At 57.1% G+C, this 19,675-nt stretch overlaps 1 protein-coding gene across 1 annotated transcript; it reads left to right on the forward strand.

Annotated features, from left to right (window-relative positions):
* The first annotated feature begins 1,520 nt into the window (after window positions 1-1,520).
* Window positions 1,521-18,931, forward strand: CARMIL3 (capping protein regulator and myosin 1 linker 3). Its single transcript, XM_017890276.1, is given in 41 exon segments — window positions 1,521-1,747; window positions 3,265-3,359; window positions 3,647-3,697; window positions 3,801-3,860; window positions 3,955-4,070; window positions 4,273-4,370; window positions 4,627-4,697; window positions 4,798-4,871; window positions 5,103-5,178; window positions 5,260-5,348; window positions 5,859-5,953; window positions 6,182-6,268; window positions 6,474-6,583; window positions 6,727-6,804; window positions 7,362-7,438; window positions 7,519-7,623; window positions 7,714-7,783; window positions 8,251-8,332; window positions 8,460-8,556; window positions 8,705-8,759; window positions 8,840-9,012; window positions 9,234-9,302; window positions 9,540-9,633; window positions 9,727-9,825; window positions 10,196-10,324; window positions 10,495-10,608; window positions 11,067-11,242; window positions 12,054-12,141; window positions 12,280-12,417; window positions 12,678-12,741; window positions 12,882-13,090; window positions 13,489-13,589; window positions 14,190-14,315; window positions 14,317-14,500; window positions 14,845-14,973; window positions 15,619-15,685; window positions 15,792-15,881; window positions 17,782-17,900; window positions 17,985-18,165; window positions 18,336-18,446; window positions 18,577-18,931. Coding segments are annotated over 41 exon segments (4,113 nt in total). The 5' UTR covers window positions 1,521-1,707; the 3' UTR covers window positions 18,603-18,931.
* The last annotated feature ends 744 nt before the right edge of the window (window positions 18,932-19,675 follow it).

A 19,675-nucleotide genomic window follows, 5' to 3' on the forward strand; every position in this document is an offset into this window, starting at 1 on the left:
TCATTTTAAACACACCATTTACTGTCACACAGACTCCCTGATACTTTAGTGTGTGCACATGTGAAACCACTTTTTGAAGTATGAAATAATTGCTTACTATTTTATCTGTATAACTTTGGATTTTGGAGTCCTGAGCTCTCTAAAAAACTGTTTCTACAGTATTTGAATATTATGGGTAATGGTTTTTGCAGAGTACAGTATGCTCATACTAAATTATAACAGCATATCCTCATGGTAACACTATTTGATAGGCGGAAAGCTTGTACACTGATCCTGAAAAGTCATCTGATAATTCTTGATTAAGCAAATTTCATTCCCTGTGGGCCCAGTGAGGGAGGCAGAACTGTTTGATTTTTACTCCCTTCCTTGCTTCCCTTATTCCCCAGGTTAGGCGAGTCAGAGGATTATGCTGGCATCGTGTCTTTCCTGTGCTCTGAAGATGCCAGCTACATCACTGAGGAGACAGTGGTGGTGGGTGGAGGAACCCCGTCCCGCCTCTGAGGACCCGGAGACAGCCCACGGGGCAGAGTTGGGCTTTAGCTCCTGGTGCTGTTCCTGCATTCATCCACTGGCTTTTCCCACCTCTGCTCACCTTACTGTTCACCTCATAAAATCAGTTCTGCCCTGTGAAAAGATGCAGCCTTCCCTGCAGTCAAGGTGGCGTCTTACTCGGGATTCCTGCTGTTGCTGTGGCCTTGGGTAAAGGCCTCCCCTGAGAACACAGGACAGGCCTGCTGACAAGGCTGAGTCTACCTTGGCAAAGACCAACAGATATTTTTTGCCCTGGCCACTGGGGAATTTGAGAGGAGATGGGAGAGAAGGAAGCTGGAGGGGAAGGAGCAGAGTTGCAAATTAACAACTTGCAAATGAGGTGCAAATAAAATGCAGATGATTGCGCGGCTTTGAATCGAAATCAACGTGTTCATTTCTCAGTGTGGGGTGCTTAGCTGAGCAGAGAGCAGAAATCTGGCCAGGCTGGATCTCTGGACCCCCCAGCCCTCCTCCCTGTCTCCAGGACCTGAGCGTGATGTTCAGGGGTGGAGGTGTCTGCAGAGCTGCCAACTGGAAGGAAGGTGGCACGGGAACTCCCAGGACGCCACGGGGATCCCCGAGGCATGGCGGGCCGGCCGAGGGTGGGGAAGGATGAACTCTCTAACACCTCCCCGCCCCTTGCCTCCCAGATCCGGCCAGGTCCCCTCCCGACATGGCCGTAGGTCCCGAGTTCCCGCCCGAGTCAGCAAGGACAAGCTGGACGGGTCCTGAGCCGGTGGGGAATAGAGAAACGCCCTGCAAGCTGCCCAGGCCCACAAACAAAAGAAATGGGTTCTGCCCACGGGCCTGAGCAACAGTAGACGGAAAGCGGGGACGCTGCCCCCTGCCCCGAAGGCCCGGACACCGGGCTACGCACACCGGCCAGCTCACGCGGGAGCCGGCGAGAAGGGTAGGCGTGAGCGCGCGCGGGGGGTCTCACGCTGCTCGGCCGCGCGGCGCGCATGCTCAGTCGGGCAGCTCTCCGGGCGGGGCGGGGGAGCCGGCGCTCCGAGGCGGGGGGAGGAGCGCTCAAGCAGCCGCCCCTGACCCGAGCGGGCTCGGCCGCTGCTGCAGCGCTCAGCGCCCGGGCCCTGCCAAAGCCGGGTCTAGCATGTGCTGCGGCTCCCCAGCGGTGGCGGCGGCTCCTCTGCAGCAGCCTCAGCAACAGCGGCCGCCATGGCCAAGCCCAGCGTGGAGCTCACCCGCGAGTTGCAAGGTACGAGGCTGCCTCGGTCTCCGGGACGCCCCGTCCGGGAGCATCCCAGACCCAGCGCGTTCCTCCCCGCGGTGCACCCCAGCCCGGTGTCTCACACCCCCCACCCCATGCATCCCGGCTCCAAGGCAGCCCCTGCATCCCAGTCCGGGCATCGCTGTCCCCGGAGCATCCTCCGCTGCCTGCCTCGCCTCACCCGGTCGGGACCTTCCTGTCCCGGAGCCGCCCGTCCCGCCCTTCGGTGACAGGTGCAGTTCCCTGGCGCTCTCTGGGGCTGACTCTTGGCGTTCCTGGCCCACCTTCGGCGAAGCGTCCAGTCTGCCCTTCGGAGAGTCCCCGCTTCCCCGCCGGGCGGGGCCAAGCCCGCCCCTCCCGGCAATGGGAGCTGCCCCTGGTCCTGACCGCTGCGTGGCTTAACACCCTCCCTCCTCCCGGCCCCGCCCCGGAACTGGCCCTGAAGAGCCCCTTAGGAGCTGGGCAGCGCCCAGGCCAGTGGGGCAAAGAAGGGAGTCAGGGAAGAGGCCCTGGATTGGAGCTAAAACCAAGAGCAGGAGGGTCTCTGCGGCTTGCCTCCCACAGCCCGCGTCCCAGCCTGCCTCCTTCTAGCTACCCACCACCCACACATCAAGGCTGCTCCCGTTTACGTGGTTCTCAGACCTAGCCCAAACCCAGGCCCGGCCACCCAGCACTGCCACAAACCTGACCCCCAGAGACAGGAGCACAGGCTAGCCCACGCAAAGCGCAGGATGCTCATGGATACTCAGAGGCATGCTGCACCGTGGCGGTCTCCCACACCTGCACACACACACAGCACAATCGTGAGACGTGTGTAAACACATCTTCACAGAGATGGCACCCCAGCACACGCGCGCGCACACACACACATACACACACACTATATCTGGGTGGTTCTGCCAGCAGATGGTATGGGTCTCATTTAAACGTTAATTCTTCTCCCCACCCAACACACACGGAGGAACTGTCTGGCTCTGTGCCCCTTCCACAGCATACTCATTCACACTTACCTGTCCCCACCAATGCCACACTCAGACTCCCTGACATCTCCAGGAGGCATGCACACTCTCATAGTAAAGGCAGACACTCACACCCAGACCACCTAGAATATAGTCAAAGGGACACCCCACACCCCCACACACTGACTCACTGTGTATGTGTCAATGGCTGTTGTAGTGCATGGGTTGGAAATTCTTCACACCCTCAGAAGTGTAAGACACACCCTCCCACAGACAGTCAGCAACCGTCCCCTGACTCAGGGACATCAGGAGCCGGAGTTTTCTCCATACTCTACTCCCTTTCTAATAGGAAGAGAAAAGCCAAAAAAGAAAGAGTGTGAAAAGTCACCCAAGAAGGAAAGGCCTCTGTCCCTGTCTTCCCTTCTTTGTCTCTCTGTTTCTCTCTCATCCCATTTGACCCTGACCCTGCCTCTATCTGGAGAGCTCTGGGAGGTAGAGGTGGCCAGGGTGAGGGGAAGCTCTGAGCAGGCTCCCACCCACCCTCAGACAGCATCCGGAGGTGCCTGAGCCAAGGGGCCGTACTCCAACAACATCGTGTGAAGTTGGAGACAAAACCCAAGAAGTTTGAGGACCGAGTGCTGGTGAGGGCACTGGGCATGTGGGGAGGCAGGAGGTGGCTGGCAAGGGCAGCTGGCCAGGAGAGGGCAGGGAGCTGGGGGGACAGAGGAGACAGAAGTGGGTGGACACTGAAGAGACAAAACCTGGGGGAAGGAGGCAGGGCTGGACTGTGTTGATGTCCAAAAGTCTAGGGTAGGGCATCGGGTTGGGGGGACAATCCAAGAGCAGAGCTGAAGGGCTTAAGGAGGGCAGGGCCACCAGGGCCCAGAAGCTGCCATGTACCACCAACATTCTTTTTCTCTCTCTGCAGGCCCTGACCTCCTGGCGCCTCCACCTCTTCCCCCTTAAAGTCCCAGCCAAGGTGAGTTGGGCTGAGGAGCAGGAGAGCACCTGGCATTCTCCCTACCTCCCGAGCCTGGCAACCCGGGTCCTTACCAGGAGCTGAGCATCTCCATCCCTCCTAGGTGGAGAGCTCCTTCAATGTCCTGGAGATCCGTGCCTTCAACACGCTCAGTCAGAACCAGGTGAGTACCAGGGCTCTGGGCCCCACTACTGGGCCAGCTGGAGGAAGGAGCAGAGAGGAGGGAGTCTGAGGCTCTGATGCTTCCTCTCCCCCAGATCCTGGTGGAGACGGAGCGTGGCATGGTGAGCATGCGGCTGCCATCAGCTGAAAGTGTGGACCAGGTGACACGACATGTGAGCTCTGCCCTGTCCAAGGTCTGCCCTGGCCCTGGGTGAGTGGCAAATGAGGGGTCTCTTAAGGCATTAGATGAGAGAGAGAGTTCTCCTTCCCTTCCTCCTTCCCCTGGACCAGGGCTGAGAAGGAGAGCTCTCAGGTCCCCACTCCTGGTTTTTCCTGGGATGCAGGAGCTGTAACGGGGAAAGAATTGAGAGCCTCTTTCCAGCCCTCTCTGGAATGACTTGTTTCTTTTCCAGGTGTTTGATCCGGCGTGGAAACGCAGACACTCCAGAGGGGCCCCGAGACACATCCCCCAACTCTGAGACTTCCACATCTACCACCCACAGTGTCTGCGGTGAGCAGGGGCAGATGTGAGGAAAGTAGGCACTGCACCATCTTGGCCCATGACCACAGCCCTTTGTGCACTGGGTGTTGCCTGCGTGGGATTGCTTTGCCTGCCCTAAGGAGTCCCAGCTCCCAGACCTCAGGAAGTTCACGGCATAGCAAGAACCAAGAGCACTGCCAATTAAAGTGAACTTGACTGTTCTTGAATCCAAGCCTATTCCCCATTTCCTTACCCTCGTGGAACCAGCCTATCTCCTGCCCCACAGGTGGCTTCTCTGAGACCTACGCTGCTCTGTGTGACTACAATGGGTTACACTGCCGTGAGGAGGTTCAATGGGTACGTTGGACAGGGACCCCATTGGGAACAAGTGGGGCCTGGAGGGAGGGGGCTAAGGAGGAAGTGGGGAGCAGGTGTGAGCCAGTTCCACCTCTCCAAGGATGTGGACACCATCTACCATGCTGAAGATAACCGGGAGTTCAATCTCTTGGATTTCAGCCACTTGGAGAGCCGGTAAGCAGATGGGGCAGAGACTCCACCCTCAAATTCCCAACTTCAGCCCAACCCCAGCCCTTCCCAGGAGCACCCTTCTGGTCCCACAGCCCCAGTTCTAACTCCCCAACTCCATCCCATCCCCATCTACCCATCTAGGCCTTCCCCAGCCCAACTACCTATCCTTGGTCTCTTCTTTTCTGATCCAGCCACCTGCTCACCACTTTCCTGCCCCCTTCCATATCCCCACAGAGACTTGGCCCTAATGGTAGCAGCCCTGGCCTACAACCAGTGGTTCACCAAACTCTACTGCAAGGACTTGCGACTGGTAGGAACTAGGAGGGGCTGGTGAGGTGGGAGGAGTAGTGCCCCCCTTGGCTGCTGATCGCAAGACCTCCTCTGTCCTCAGGGCTCTGAAGTGCTAGAACAGGTGCTACATACCCTGAGCAAGTCGGGGAGCCTCGAAGAGCTGGTGCTGGACAACGCCGGGCTTAAGACGTGAGGCCAGCCTCCTCCTTGGGCAGTAGTGCACCCTTGATGTAGTTTTAGGGTCCCAGAACCTCAGAGCATGGTGCAGGCCTCTGGACTATCTTATCCAGTGCCTCTCTTTACAGAAGAGGAGACCAAGGCCAAAAGAGGGCACAAAGCAATTCGGAGGTCAAGCTAGGACTCAGACCCAAGCCTCCTGACCCCCAGCTCCATGGCCTTTCCCCAGGATGTTCCATGCCCTGTCCTCTTTTTCCATTAACTACCAAGCAGGGTGGGCTGCTCCAGTCTTGAGGACCCAAAGCTGATGTTTGTCTCAGCACAACTTCCTAAGGTGTGGAATGCCCCCAGGTACTCCGGAGTGGTGACAAGCTCCCCGGCAGGCCCTGAGCTGTTCCCCTGTTGTGGGGACCTCTGACCATTGCAGCCCCAGCCAGGCAGGCAGGTAGAGGAGGAGGGGAAGCCCAGAGGCTGGGACCTGGGGCTCAGCTCAGGACAAATCCTTCCTCCCCTTCCCTGAAGGGATTTTGTCCAGAAGCTGGCCGGGGTGTTTGGGGAGAACGGGAGCTGTGTGCTGCATGCCCTCACTCTGTCCCACAACCCCATCGAGGACAAGGGTGAGCCCCAGCCCTGAATCCTGTCCCCACCACCATGCAGACCCCTGTCCTAGCCCAGAACCCAACCAGGTCTGAACAGCAGCTCTCCAGCCTGATTCCAGCCCCTGCCCTGAAACCTCCATCCTTGACCCAAGGCCTGTACCCTACTCGAGCCCCCAACCTGACTCTGTGCCACCCACGCCCACTGCCCTGTCCCTCACTGGGCCCGTTTCTCTCTCTACTCCCCAGGCTTCTTCAGTCTGAGCCAGCAGCTCCTCTGCTTCCCCACTGGCCTCACCAAACTGTGCCTGGCCAAGACTGCCATTTCCCCTCGAGGTACTCGCACCAGGACCCCTGACCTCTGACCCTACCCTGGTGCTGCCTGGAGTGTTGAGCTCCAGAGGTACACCCACACACTCACACACCATCTCAGGGATGGAAGAGTGAAAAGGAGCCACATTTGGGGAGCGGGGAAGAGTTATGTGCTGAGGGGAAGAGGTGAGGCTAGGGGCCAACCCAGTCCAGTGCCCACTGTGCTCAGGGCTCCAGGCACTCGGCCAGACCTTCGGGACCAACCCAGCATTTGCCAGCTCCCTTCGATACCTGGACCTGAGCAAGAACCCTGGGCTCCTCGCCACAGACGAGGCCAATGTGAGTCCTCAGAACAGCCTCAGCCCCCTGAAGAAAGCATGCTCAAGCTTCAGGAGCTGGGAGGCCTTCTACCCCATGGCCTCTGGGGGTGGCGAGACTCCGTCGTCCCTTCCCCTGCAACCCCTCTATCCTTCCTGCTCCAGGTCCTCTACAGTTTCCTGGCCCAACCCAATGCTCTGGTGCACCTGGACCTGTCAGGAACTGACTGCGTTATCGACTTGGTGAGGAGTTGGTGATGGGAAGCCAGTCCGAGGTGATGTGGGGAGACCACAGTGGGCCTCGGTCTCACCCCCCATCCCTGAGTACACAGGTGGACAGAGCTGTCTGGATGACTTCAGGTTCAGCTAAAGTATAAAGCAATGTCTGTAGTTCATACCTGTGTGGCACTTTATCCAGGTCACAAGGTTGTGCTTGCTGTGCTTAAAAGCCAGCCCTTGCTCCCTTCCCCAGCTGTGCACCCTGGCACCCTCAGGGCAATGGATGCTTTTCCTAACTTGAACAAGGCGCCTTAGGAGTCAATGGTGGCCCTGACTTTACACATCCACTGCCTGTGAGCAGCTCTATGCCCCTGGAAGCCAGGCAGGGAGTAGGCCCATGTTCCATAGGGGAGCAAACAGAGGCTTCAACAATCTGAGTGGGCATCTACAGTGGGGCTCACACAGGCTGACCACAGAGAGTGAAGAGCCAGGAACCTCGATGGGGAGGAAGGGGGAGTCCTTTCCTGCCACTCCCCACCCCCTTCCAGCTCCCCTGAGACCCACCACGTCTCCCCCTACAGCTTCTCGGTGCCCTACTCCACGGCTGCTGCTCCCACCTCACCTACCTCAACCTGGCTCGCAACAGCTGCTCCCACAGGTGGGAGAGGAGGGGGAAGGGAGGACAGAGCAAGACATGGCCAATTCCCTCCCTCACTGACCCCAGGGGTCTCTCCACAGGAAGGGTCGAGAGGCCCCGCCGGCCTTCAAGCAGTTCTTTAGCAGCGCCTACACACTGAGCCACGTCAACCTGTCAGCCACAAAGCTGCCCCTGGAGGCCCTCAGGTCGGGTGGGTGCAGGGTTGGGGGCACATCCAAGGGAACCACAGGGAGCGGGAAGAGGTAAAGGAGGGCCTGCTGACCTCCCTCCCACAGGGCGCTGCTTCAGGGGCTCTCCCTCAACAGTCACCTCAGTGACCTGCACCTGGATCTCAGCAGCTGTGAGGTGAGCCATCAGTCCCCAACCCCCCTGCCCGCCTCTGACCCATGTGTATTTCTCGGACCTAAGTCAAACCCTGGCTCCATCTAGCCTCTGTGCTAACCCTCTGCGACCCCCTGACCTGGCCACACCACTACTTTCCCCTCTCAGTCTGGGGTCTGTGGCTCTCTTTTCCAAGAGGCCATTCCCTCTCAGTCTCTAGTGTCTCTGCCCTTGAAGCTTTGGGGTGGGAGATACCAGACTTTTCCACCAGAGGGCAGGAGCAAGCTGTCTCAGGAATAGCAGCCTTTCTGGCCAAAGGGAGGGAAGCCAGCTCTAGGGAAGGATCTGGTATGGGGACAGAGTCTCCCTGATTTTACACCCAGATCCTGGCATGAATTTGAGTTCTGTTGTGACTACTCTATCCTAAGCCTTAAAGGTGTCCTATCCCCCACCCCAACTCCTGCCTTCCACCCCTCACCTTGTCCCTGCAGCTCCGCTCAGCGGGAGCCCAAGCCTTGCAGGAACAGCTGGGAGCTGTCACCTGTGTAGGCAGCCTGGATCTGTCGGACAATGGTGAGTAATGGTGCATCACTTCCCTGGGGCCGGGGAGAACAGGGACCTGGAGCATGCAGAAGCAGCCCTGAGGGGACACCAGTCAGCCTCAGGCCTCAAGGCCAGGCCTCTCCCGTCTGCTCACCAGGGTTCGACTCGGACCTCCTGACACTAGTGCCGGCACTTGGCAAGAACAAGTCCCTCAAGCACCTGTTTTTGGGCAAGAACTTCAATGTCAAGGCCAAGTGAGGCCCCCTTTCCGTGCCCACAGACCCTTATCCCATCATTCACCCATCCTCTTGGCTCACCGTGTTACCTCTGGCCACCTCTCTCCTCCTCGAATAGCATGACCCCAGCCCCTCCCCTCCTACTCTGAGCCCCACCTCCCTGCAGGACCCTGGAGGAGATCCTCCACAAGCTGGTGCAGCTAATCCAGGAAGAGGACTGTGTGAGTGCCTGGGCCTGGGAGGGGACCTGTAGTCGGAGGGGGCTGTGGGGACTGGGCCCAACCCCCCCTTGCCCACACAGTCCCTGCAGTCACTGTCGGTGGCAGACTCCCGGCTGAAGCTTCGCACCAGCATCCTCATCAATGCCCTGGGCAGCAACACCTGCCTGGCCAAGGTGGATCTGAGCGGCAATGGCATGGAGGACATCGGAGCCAAGATGCTGTCTAAGGCCTTGCAGATAAACTCCTCCCTCAGGTGGGGCCCACACTGGGTCCCCCTGACCTGGAGCCCCAGCCCTTCCCCATATATACACAATCCCCCTGCTTGCCTTGATGCTCTGGACCCCAGCTTTCAGAAGACCCCCAACCCCAGAACCATCTCTGAGTCATCCTTATTGCCCCAAGAGGATTGTGTCCCTGGCCCCTGGTAGGGACCCAGGGGGAGGGGTGCCAAACTGGTGCTTACCCTTCCCCCAGAACTATCCTATGGGATCGGAACAATACATCTGCCCTGGGCTTCCTGGACATCGCAAGAGCCCTGGAGAGGTGAGTGGACCATGCTTCTGCCCTAATCCAAGTCCCCAGCCTCCCTGTGCCTGGATCAGGCCTGAACTACTCTTGCCCCACCCTAGCCCCTTTGACCTGTTTGCACAGAAATTTTAGGAAGGGCCATGGAAGAGAGAAATGATGAGCAAGGGGGCTGGAGGGCTGCTCACCAACAGAGGAGGCAGGGGCCTCCCGTCCTCACCTGTTCCCATCCAGCTGTGCCCCTGTGTCCCACAGCAACCACACGCTGCGCTTCATGTCCTTCCCCGTGAGCGACATCTCCCAAGCCTATCGCAGTGCCCCTGAGCGCACCGAGGACGTCTGGCAGAAGGTGCAGGGTGCTATCCTAAGCAGAGTGGAACAGCAAGGGGCAGGGGGCAGCCCACATCCCCAGGCCCTGACTCACCAACCCCATCATCTCCAGATCCAATGGTGCTTAGTGAGGAACAACCACTCCCAGACGTGCCCCCAGGAGCAGGCCTTCAGGTTGCAGCAGGGCCTGGTGACCAGCAGCGCCGAGCAAGTAAACGTTTCCCTCTGGGACACAGGGGGCATACCTGGGGCATGCAGGGCACAGGTGTGATGTGATGGAAAATTGAGTAGGGGAGCATGAAGAGGCACTGCATGGTGCCTGTCACTGGACTGAACCATGTGGGGAAGCAGAAAGAGAGGGCCTGCCAGATATGGGCTTCAAACATACGTGGGCGAACAGCAGGAGTGCACAGGACTCTGGGAGCTCAGCTGGGTATTCAGAAAGGCTGTAGCAAGGGGGACCAGACCAGCCAGAGACATCACCTCCACCACTGCCAGCACCAGTAACACTGCCTAAGGGGTCCCACCTGCGAAGATGTAGAAGCAGGGGTCCCCTTGACACCCCTGCCACTGTGCTCCAGATGCTGCAGCGGCTGTGTGGACGAGTGCAGGAGGAGGTGCGGGCCCTGAGACTCTGCCCCCTGGAGCCCGTGCAGGATGAGCTACTCTACGCTCGGGACCTCATCAAAGATGCCAAGAACTCCCGGGCGGTGAGCCCTCCACAGGCTACCCTTCCCCTGAAGTCTGGAGAACCCAAGAAGGCCGACCATGCTAAGCTATGCCAGCCCTGCCCTGTGCATCTGCCTTCCTAGCCCAGGGACCCCGGAGATCTAGCAAGTCGTGGTTCTGGTCTGCTAATCATAACCCCTTCCTTCTCCAGCTGTTTCCCAGCCTCTATGAGCTGGGCCACGTACTGGCCAATGACGGGCCTGTGCGGCAGAGGCTGGAATCAGTAGCAAGTGAGGTGTCCAAAGCTGTGGACAAGGAGCTGCAGGCAAGTCCTGGAGGAGGGAGGAAGCCATGGTGGGAACCCAGTGTTGACTGAGGCCCTAAGCCCAGAGCTAAAGTCAGAGCTGGGAGACTACTGGAGGGCCAGGAGGACATGCACAGAGTTGAGACCACCCACAGTCCCACGTTACCAAGGCATTGCTGCAATATCAGGCTTGGATTTTTTTCTGTGAGCTTTGATGTTGGTCCCTGAACTCTGACCCTGCCCCCTCTGGGTTTGGATCCTTGGACTGACTCCCCCTGTCTATATGGTAGGGTAGAAGGAGCACTGACCAGAAAGTAGGGAAGCCTTAGTGTCCAAGGCTCTGCCACTAACGGTTTTGTGACCTTAGGTGGGTCCCTCGGTCTCAGCATGAGGGGCTGAAATAGATAGTCTCTTCTGCTGTGGTGCCACCCCTGACCCTGTCCCCCTTGGGCCTCTGGCCTCCTTTTCCCCCATACTAGGTGATTCTGGAGTCCATGGTCAGCCTGACACAGGAGTTATGCCCTGTGGCCATGCGGGTGGCCGAGGGGCACAACAAGATGCTGAGCAATGTGGCGGAGCGTGTCACAGTGCCCCGGAACTTCATCCGAGGGGCACTGCTGGAGCAAGCAGGACAGGACATTCAGAACAAGCTGGAGTGAGAGACGAAGGGCAGGGCTGGGGGCTGAGCTGGATTTGGCCGAGATCACTTAGGGACTTGGGACTGGAGAGCTATCAGCAATGAATAATGAATGGCACAATCTCCATTACAAGGATCAATCTTTAACCAAATGCAACCTTGCTATTTAGGGTCTGACTGATCTTTGCCCTGGAAATCTAAGTGCTGAGCTGGGGTTTAGGAGCCAAGGTTGTGCCCACACAGGTGTACACACACATACCCACACAAATACACCAGGAATGAGATAACAGGGCCTCCTCGGAGGCATGGACAAAGAAAAGTCCCTGAGGTGGGTGCGTGGAAGCACTGTCTTCCTCCCAGTTTTCCTTGCCCCTAGAGCTCTTTCATTCTGGGTCTGGGTGCCACCACTCACCAAAGCAAAGGAAAAGTACTACACATATCCATGAAACAGCTAGGTCCAAGGAAGGGTCTTTTCTACCCTCACAGTAGCAACTAGCAGGGTTTAGTTAGTCAGCACCCCAATTACCTAGCTGTGTTCCGCTGGGGCTCCAGGGGCCTGACCTAGGGCCCCCTTGCTCCTTCTTCTCCTCGAATTCCTCTTTCCCCACACATAGTTGGGCTGGGGGCTCCAGAGTGGGACTAGATGTGTATTTATGGACAAATGAGTGTCATGGGCTAGGCTGCCTCCTTCAGCAGCCACATGCGCTCCATGGGCAGACAGACCAGGCCAGCCGGCCATTCTCTCAGGCCTCTGGGAAAGGGAGTGGCTCAGGGGCCATGTGAGGGACTGAGGTACTACTGTTCTGAGTAGCCCCACCTGTGCCCACAGTGAAGTAAAGCTCTCAGTCGTCACCTACCTAACCAACTCCATAGTGGATGAGATCCTGCAAGAGCTCTACCATTCCCACAAGAGCCTGGTAAGGCTTCTGCAGCCTGGCCTGACTCGGGCACGCCCTCTACCCCACATTATCCTGTCTCCCTAATCACCCTCCCCTTCAAGGCCCTGGGAGATGGGCAGCTTCCTTGGAATTCTGTTCACACCTGCCCTTCCCCAGGCCCGGCACCTGACCCAGCTAAGGACGCTGTCAGATCCACCAGGGTGCCCAGGCCAAGGGCAGGATCTGTCCTCCCGGGGCCGAGGCCGGAACCGTGATCACGAGGAGACCACAGATGATGAACTTGGGACCAACATTGTGAGCCCCCTGCTCCCTGCTCCTCCTTAATAACCTGGGCCCTGCCCTTAAACCTGCACAACGCTATCCCCTTCCACTGCTCTGGACTCCCCTGGCCACCTCACTGTGCCTGGCCTTCTGCCCCCAATCCCAATCCAGCCCAACCTCTTCCCTCATCCCAATGCCTCAGCCCCCTGAGGAGCAAGGGGCAGGATGGGCTCAAATAAGGTTTCATGATGAATGGATGGCTCTGGCCCTGCCACTCGTCTTCATTTCTGCAGGACACCATGGCCATCAAAAAGCAGAAACGCTGCCGCAAGATCCGGCCGGTGTCTGCCTTCATCAGTGAGTCTCCCAGCCTTCGTTCTCATGGACTCCAGACTCCCACCCTCCATAGCCCCTCTTTCCCTTGATTTTTTCTCTGTCTCCCCATCCTGCTTGCTCCCCATTCCTCTGCTAGTCCCTCTAATGCTACTATCTTGCAGGCGGGAGCCCTCAGGATATGGAAAGCCAACTGGGGAACCTGGGAATCCCCCCTGGCTGGTTCTCAGGACTCGGGGGCAGCCAGCCCACAGCTACTGGCTCCTGGGAAGGTCTATCTGAGCTGCCCACTCATGGTTACAAACTAAGGCATCAAACACAAGGGAGGCCCCGCCCCCCCAGGACCACACCTCCAGGACCTGGTCGGCCCAGTGTGAGTCCCTAAGGCCTCACAAGAGGATCCCCTTCACTTAGTGATGCCAGAGCCAGTGGTTTTACCTTTAGGACCCAAATTCCAGAGACAATAGCCTTGAGGGATTGGGCAGGAGCCCAGGTGTGCCAGTGAACAGATGAGGGATTGTCCAATTTGTATGAGAGCTAGACCTTTTCACAGATAAGAAGAAGTCTCTGTCTGCCGGGCAGTGTCATTCTTATTTTGGTGAAGGATAGAGCCACCAAGAACACCAAGAGCCACCAAGCTTAGGAAACACTGGGTGAACTGAAGTCTAAATTTCCATAAATGTCCAAGCCCAAAGGGGAATGCTCTGAGTGGATGGGAGGTGGAGCTTGCTGACCTAGATGAGATGTCCCACGGGACTTTCCTCCCAGCAGATGCCAGCACCTGGGACTCGTCAAGAGAATGGGATGGCCACCCGCCTGGATGAGGGGCTGGAGGACTTCTTCAGCCGAAGGGTCATGGAGGAAAGTTCCAGGTGTGATGCCTAAAAACACTCCCATTTTCAGCAGGCCACAAGGCCCTAGAAGGGCTCCTGTGTCCTCCCAGCTCCCATGGGAGTCTCTATAACAACAGTGCCCAAAGCCAGTCTCTGTGGGACATTTCCCCACATTCTCATCCTTCCCCACCCAGCCCTCAGGGCCCATGACCTCTGCATCTTCTCAGGACAGCTGGGAAGAATGAGGCCAGAGTGAAACACCACAGTGGGGTTGGAGGGCAGGTGTGGATGAGAGGGAGGTGGGGAGCAGCCTTGGGACAGGATACCCATTAGTGCTGAGAGGCCCGGGAGGTAGTGTTCACTGTCACTGTCCTGCAGACTGCCCAGGGTCTGTCCAGGAGGAGCTGGGTCACTTGGAGAAGCTGAGAGGAGATGCGGGGGAGGTGCCTGGGAAGAAACAGTCAGTCTGCGGGAAAGGCTGCTGAAGGATTACAACAGGACAGGAAAGGCAAGGGCGTCATCTCCCTGAGAACGAAGTGGAAAGGGCTGAGAGACCAGATGAGAGGAAAGCAGGTTTATCAGACCCAGGATTGAACTTGCATCTGGCATTTGTCGCTAACTTACCCTGATTCTCCCCAGCTACCCCCGGACTCTGAGGACTGTGCGGCCAGGACTCTCAGAGCCACCGTTGCCTCCACTCCAGAAGAAAAGGCGCCGGGGCCTGTTTCACTTTCGCCGGCCCCGGAGCTTCAAGGGGGACAGGGGCCGGGGTCCCCACCACTGGACTCCTCCTCCCTCCACCCCACCCCTCCCCGACTCAGGAGAGCCCTCCTAGCCCAGACCCCCCAAGCCTCGGCAATAACTCCTCTCCCTGCTGGAGCCCAGAGGAGGAGAGCGGCCTCCTGCCTGGATTTGGTGGGAGCCGGGGGCCTTCCTTCTGCAGGAAGATGGTAAGTGAGGCAGGGGGTGCTGTGTCTTCCCCTTTTCCTGCCCCACACTTAACCCAGTCTCCTACCCCACCCCAAGCTTAATGGGAAAATGCTAGGACCCAGGGTTCTCAGGAACATTGGTCATTTCAATTCTCCTCTCCTTGAGAGTGGACTGAGACCCAGTGGCCAAGAGCATGCTGGGAGTGCTGTATGCAAATGCAGGTATTGGAAGGACTCTTCAGAGGGTCTCGGCAGGGCTTCCCCATGGCTGGGAACTCAGTGAGGCAGGGGTCCTCCTGACAACTCCCTCGCAGCTGGGGGAGCTCCCTTCCACTGGGAACTGCTAATAAGAGACCTTGTTCTAGGGCACTGAGGTGTCGGAGCCAGGGGAGGGGGGCCCAGCCCCCGGGACAGCACAGCAGCCAAGGGTTCACGGTGTTGCCCTTCCTGGGTTGGAAAGAGCTAAGGGTTGGAGCTTCGATGGGAAACGAGAGGTGAGTGGAGCCTGGGACAACAAACTGTGGGTCCTGAGGGTACCTGTCCAGCACCTTCTCCTTCCCACTCCCTCATCCCTGGTGGTTCAGTAGGGAAAGCAGATGCTTTGGCATTAGAAGATGTTAGCTGCTGTTCAGCCCCTACCACACACTTGCCACGGAGCCCTGGACTGGTCACTTAACCTCTTGAAATTTCTCCTTCTTTACTGTAAAATGAGGGGTTATAAAATACTTATCTCTAGAGTTCTGTTTCCCAAACCAGGGTGACTTGATTATAACCTTTGCGACGGATTTTTACCTGAATTATTACTTACATAGTATTTTTATTTAAATTAACTCACCTTTTTTTAACTTAGGCTAGACCTAGGCATTATCATCTTTAAAATCACAGGCTTTTTGAATGAGTCATGTTTTTTTCTACTACACATAAAATACATGTGTAACTATAAAGATGGAAGTCTACTCATTTGTGTAAGTCATTTCTTGTGCCCCTGGGGAGGTATGGGTGCCATTCTTTGGAAAACAGTCTGTCTAGGGACTAATGACATGAGAATGACATGGGAGATGCTAGAGCAGAAGCCCTTTGTCAACTGCAGTCCTGCCACAGAGGAGACTTTCTTATGACCTGACCCACTGTTCTTTCAGGGCCCAGGCCCAGACCAGGAGGGCAGCACCCAGGCCTGGCAGAAACGGCGCTCTTCGGATGATGCAGGTAAGAACAGCCACATTCAAGCCCTTCCTTTGATCCCTCTCTCAGGGGTCAAATTTACCTTTTTCCTTTCTCCTTCTCTCTTTCTCATCCCTTCTCTCTACTCCAGGGCCTGGATCCTGGAAGCCCCCACCACCACCCCAAAGCACCAAACCAAGCTTCAGTGCCATGCGCCGAGCAGAGGCCACGTGGCACATAGGTATGGAAAGCCTCTTCTCAGGCAGCAGTACTGAAAGCCCAGGGTGTGTCCAGAGAAACAGAAGCCCATGGCCCCTGTGCTGGGGAATTTATGGCCAAGGTGGGCCAGTGAGAAGTCAACACAGTGAAAATGTTTAAGGATATTTACAAAGCTACATCCAAAAGAGACAACCCAATGCAAAGAAAGCATCTACAGAACAAAAGCGGCTTCTCCAGTGTTAGCAGACAGGAGCAATGCTTTGTGGATGGCTCTGGTGAATTCTGTAGAGCAGGTGCAGCCTCTGGTCACTGTCAGCACAGTGGCAGCCTCTGTAGAGAAGGCTTCTCTCTGCACCTTGCTGGGAAGAGGGTGGGCAAGTCAAACTGCCAGCAAGCACCAGCTATGCCAGGCCCACCTCACACATTCCAGCCTCCTCCAGAAGTCGTTTATCAACTCACCCTCAGCTCACGCAGAAAGGTGCCCCAAACACGGGCAAGAGCTCTGCCTCGGGGGTCAGAAACCTGCAGTATTAGTCCTTCTCAGTCACCCATGACTTTACACAGTCATTTACTTTCTGGCCCCATGACTGGAAGAGTAAAAGGGAGTGGATTATCCCAGGCATGACACTTCCCTCCTGCTGGCTTCAGAGCACCTTCCACTTAGGGAGCCACTAAAGAAAAGTTGGTCAGCTCAGCATCAACTCCAGTTGCCAAAGGCCTGGACTATGACCCTCCAGCAATACTGACATAAACAAAATCTCCCTGTTAATGGTGACACCCCCTCAGCCTCTTCCACTCCCATCACCAGGCTAGGGCGTAAGGGCTGGAAAGAGCTAAGAGCTGAGCTGGCTGGTCTGGCTTGAGCCACATGTTCCCCACTGTCCCATCCCACCCATTCTGCATCTGCCCCTCTCTCCCCTGTAGTGCAGAACCAGGCGAGCCTGAGACTTGGAGTGCCTGTGCCCTTGCCTCCTCCTCCAAGGCCAACCCAGCACTGGGGGCATCTTTGCTGATTTTTTCCATCCCATACACAGGCTAATTAAAGCGCCCAAAGTAGGGCTCCATCTTTCCTTTAGGAAACCACAATAGTCAGTTGCCCCACTGCACAAACACCTCACAGATGCACACGTAGACAACACTTTCCAGTGTCAGACCCACAGGCTCATGTTGCTTAAAGGCCACTGGGGCGGGGGATGAGTGTGCCAGGGCACCCCTCCATCTAAATCAGACTTTCAGACAGAGTTCTGGGAATGCCAGGCTGCAGCCTTGGCAGAGCCCCCAGGGCACTGCAGCCTGGATGGGCAGCATGCCTGTGGACCCAGCAGGCCCTGGGCCCTGGCTCTGCCCCAGCAGGAAAGGGGTCGGGCACTGCTCTGCAAGAGGGACAGTTAGGCCAGAGTCCCCTCCAGAGGTGATGGCCTCAGGATGATCCTGGGAAACAAGGGCTAAGGAGCGTGGACATAGAAAGGCACATGAAAGGCCAGGTGCAGTGGCTCACGCCTGTAATCCCAGCACTTTGGGAGGCCGAGGCGGGCGGATCACAAGGTCAAGAAATCAAGACCATCCTGGCCAACATGGTGAAACCCCATCTCTACTAAAAATACAAAAAATTAGCTGGGCGTGGTGGTGGGTGCCTGTAATCCCAGCTACTCGGGAGGCTGAGGCAGGAGAATCACTTGAACCCGAGAGGTGGAGGTTGCAGTGAGCCAAGATTGCGCCATTGCACTCCAGCCTGGGCGACAGAGCAAGACCCCATCTTTGGGGAAAAAAAAAAAAAGGCACATGAAAGGCAGAGACATAGGAGCAAATGGGCTTGGAGGGAGAAAGTCCTGGCCTCCAGGGCTTCAGTGGAGAGAGGAGACAGGGGCAGGAGCTATGCAAGAATGCCTTTTCCTGCAGCTTCTCCTCTCTCTCATCCCCAGCTGAAGAGAGTGCCCCCAACCACAGCTGCCAGAGTCCCAGCCCAGCCTCCCAAGATGGGGAAGAGGAGAAGGAGGGGACCCTCTTCCCAGAGAGGACACTTCCAGCTAGGAATGCCAAGGTGAGGGGCCAGCAAGATGGGTGGGGGAGGGACTTTGATGAGGCAAAGGAAATAACTGACCCAGCATCTTCCTTCCTCTGCCAGCTACAGGACCCCACTCTAGCTCCATGGCCTCCCAAGCCAGTGGCTGTGCCCAGGGGCCGCCGGCCTCCCCAGGAGCCAGGGGTCAGGGAGGAGGCTGAGGCTGGGGATGCAACTCCAGGAGTCAACAAACCCCAGCTGAGGCTGGGATCACAGCAAGACCAAGAGGAGCCTGAAGTCCAAGGTCTGCCACCCTGGCTAAATGGGGGGTTCAGGGCACCTCTAGGACTTTGCTGCTCACATCAGGTCCTCTTCCAGAGCATGGAATGAGTGACAACCAGGAGTCACAGCCTGGATGAGCATCCCAGCCTGATCCCCACTCCTGTGTTAGGCCTGCCTTGATTGTTATTTCAGGGCCCCCTGATCCAGGCCAGCGGACTGCCCCGCTGAAACCCAAGAGGACACGGCGGGCACAGTCCTGTGACAAGCTGGAGCCTGATAGAAGACGGCCTCCTGACCCCACAGGTGCTGGTGGTGAGAGGGCAGGTCCCCCTTCCCACCTATCTGTCCAACATGACACCCCTCAAAGCCCCAACACCAGGTGGCTGGCTGTCCCTGCCCAGGAAACAGGGCTCCCTGGATTTGTCCCCAGCAGGAACCAGTGAGCCAGGAACAGACTGACAACTGCCACAACACCCTCCTCAGCCCTCGACATGTGCCTCACAAGGACTCAGACCCCTATCCACCCCCAGTCCCCCAGGGCTTCCTGCCAGCTCCTGTCCTACAGGGGCAAGATGGCAGGACCAGGCATGGGGGAGCTGGAGACAGGGACTAGAACAGAGGGAGCCACCTGGAGAGATGGAGGCTGTCAGTGCCTGCCTCGATGCCTCTCTCTGCAGAGAGCTTCTGGGTGGGGGCTTGTCTCCTCCCCCAGGAGGGTGGATCTCTGTCCCTCTACCCCTAGGGACTCTCTCCCCACTTGTATAGAATAAAAAAACAAAATCACTGCCTGCCTCGAGTCTCTGCTATCTTCCCCATTCACTGCCTCCACCATCTGCTGCTTTGCCACAAACCCTCAGAGCTTGGCCACAGTGGAGAAAAGTGAGAAACATTCCACAGGGACAGACTTGGGGTTCTTAGAGGAGCAGGAGAAAAAACAGAACTGTCGAGGGAAGGGGACTGATAAGTCCCCAAGCCAAGGTGGGTGTTATGCACAGGGTCAGGGCTGAGCTCCCTGGAGAAGGAACCAAAAGGACAGAAACCAACACCAATGTCTGTCCAGCTTGTTGGGGTGTAATGGGATTGGAAGCCCCAGTGTACCAGAGGGACACTGGGGAGCAGTGCGTGTGTGTGTGTGTACATGCGCATGCACACTAATGGGGGAATTACATGATGTTGTGTCGTCCTGGGGGGACCCTCACTAGTCAGAAATCTCAATAGCAGGTGAACAGAAGTGTCTGTGGCATGAAGTCAACAACTAAAGTCACTGCCTCCCATGGTGTCCTAGCAAATACTATCTTGGCATTCAAGATCCCACTCAAAAGCCCCTTCCTCTGTGAAGCCCTTCCTGATGCCTTCCCCACTCATCCATGTCGCACCCTGCCTTAACGTGCTCTCACTGCATCCTGAGCAGGTCCATAACATTGCACCTGTCACACTTAATTACATATGTGTATTGGCTTATCCTCTCTCTGTCTCTGTGTTCCATATACATCTGCCTCCCCGGGGGCAGAGGCTGTGTCTTAATCACCTGT

This window comes from Rhinopithecus bieti, unplaced genomic scaffold, assembly GCF_001698545.2.
Source record: "Rhinopithecus bieti isolate Rb0 unplaced genomic scaffold, ASM169854v2 scaffold_20178, whole genome shotgun sequence".
In the NCBI taxonomy this organism is placed as follows: domain Eukaryota; kingdom Metazoa; phylum Chordata; class Mammalia; order Primates; family Cercopithecidae; genus Rhinopithecus; species Rhinopithecus bieti.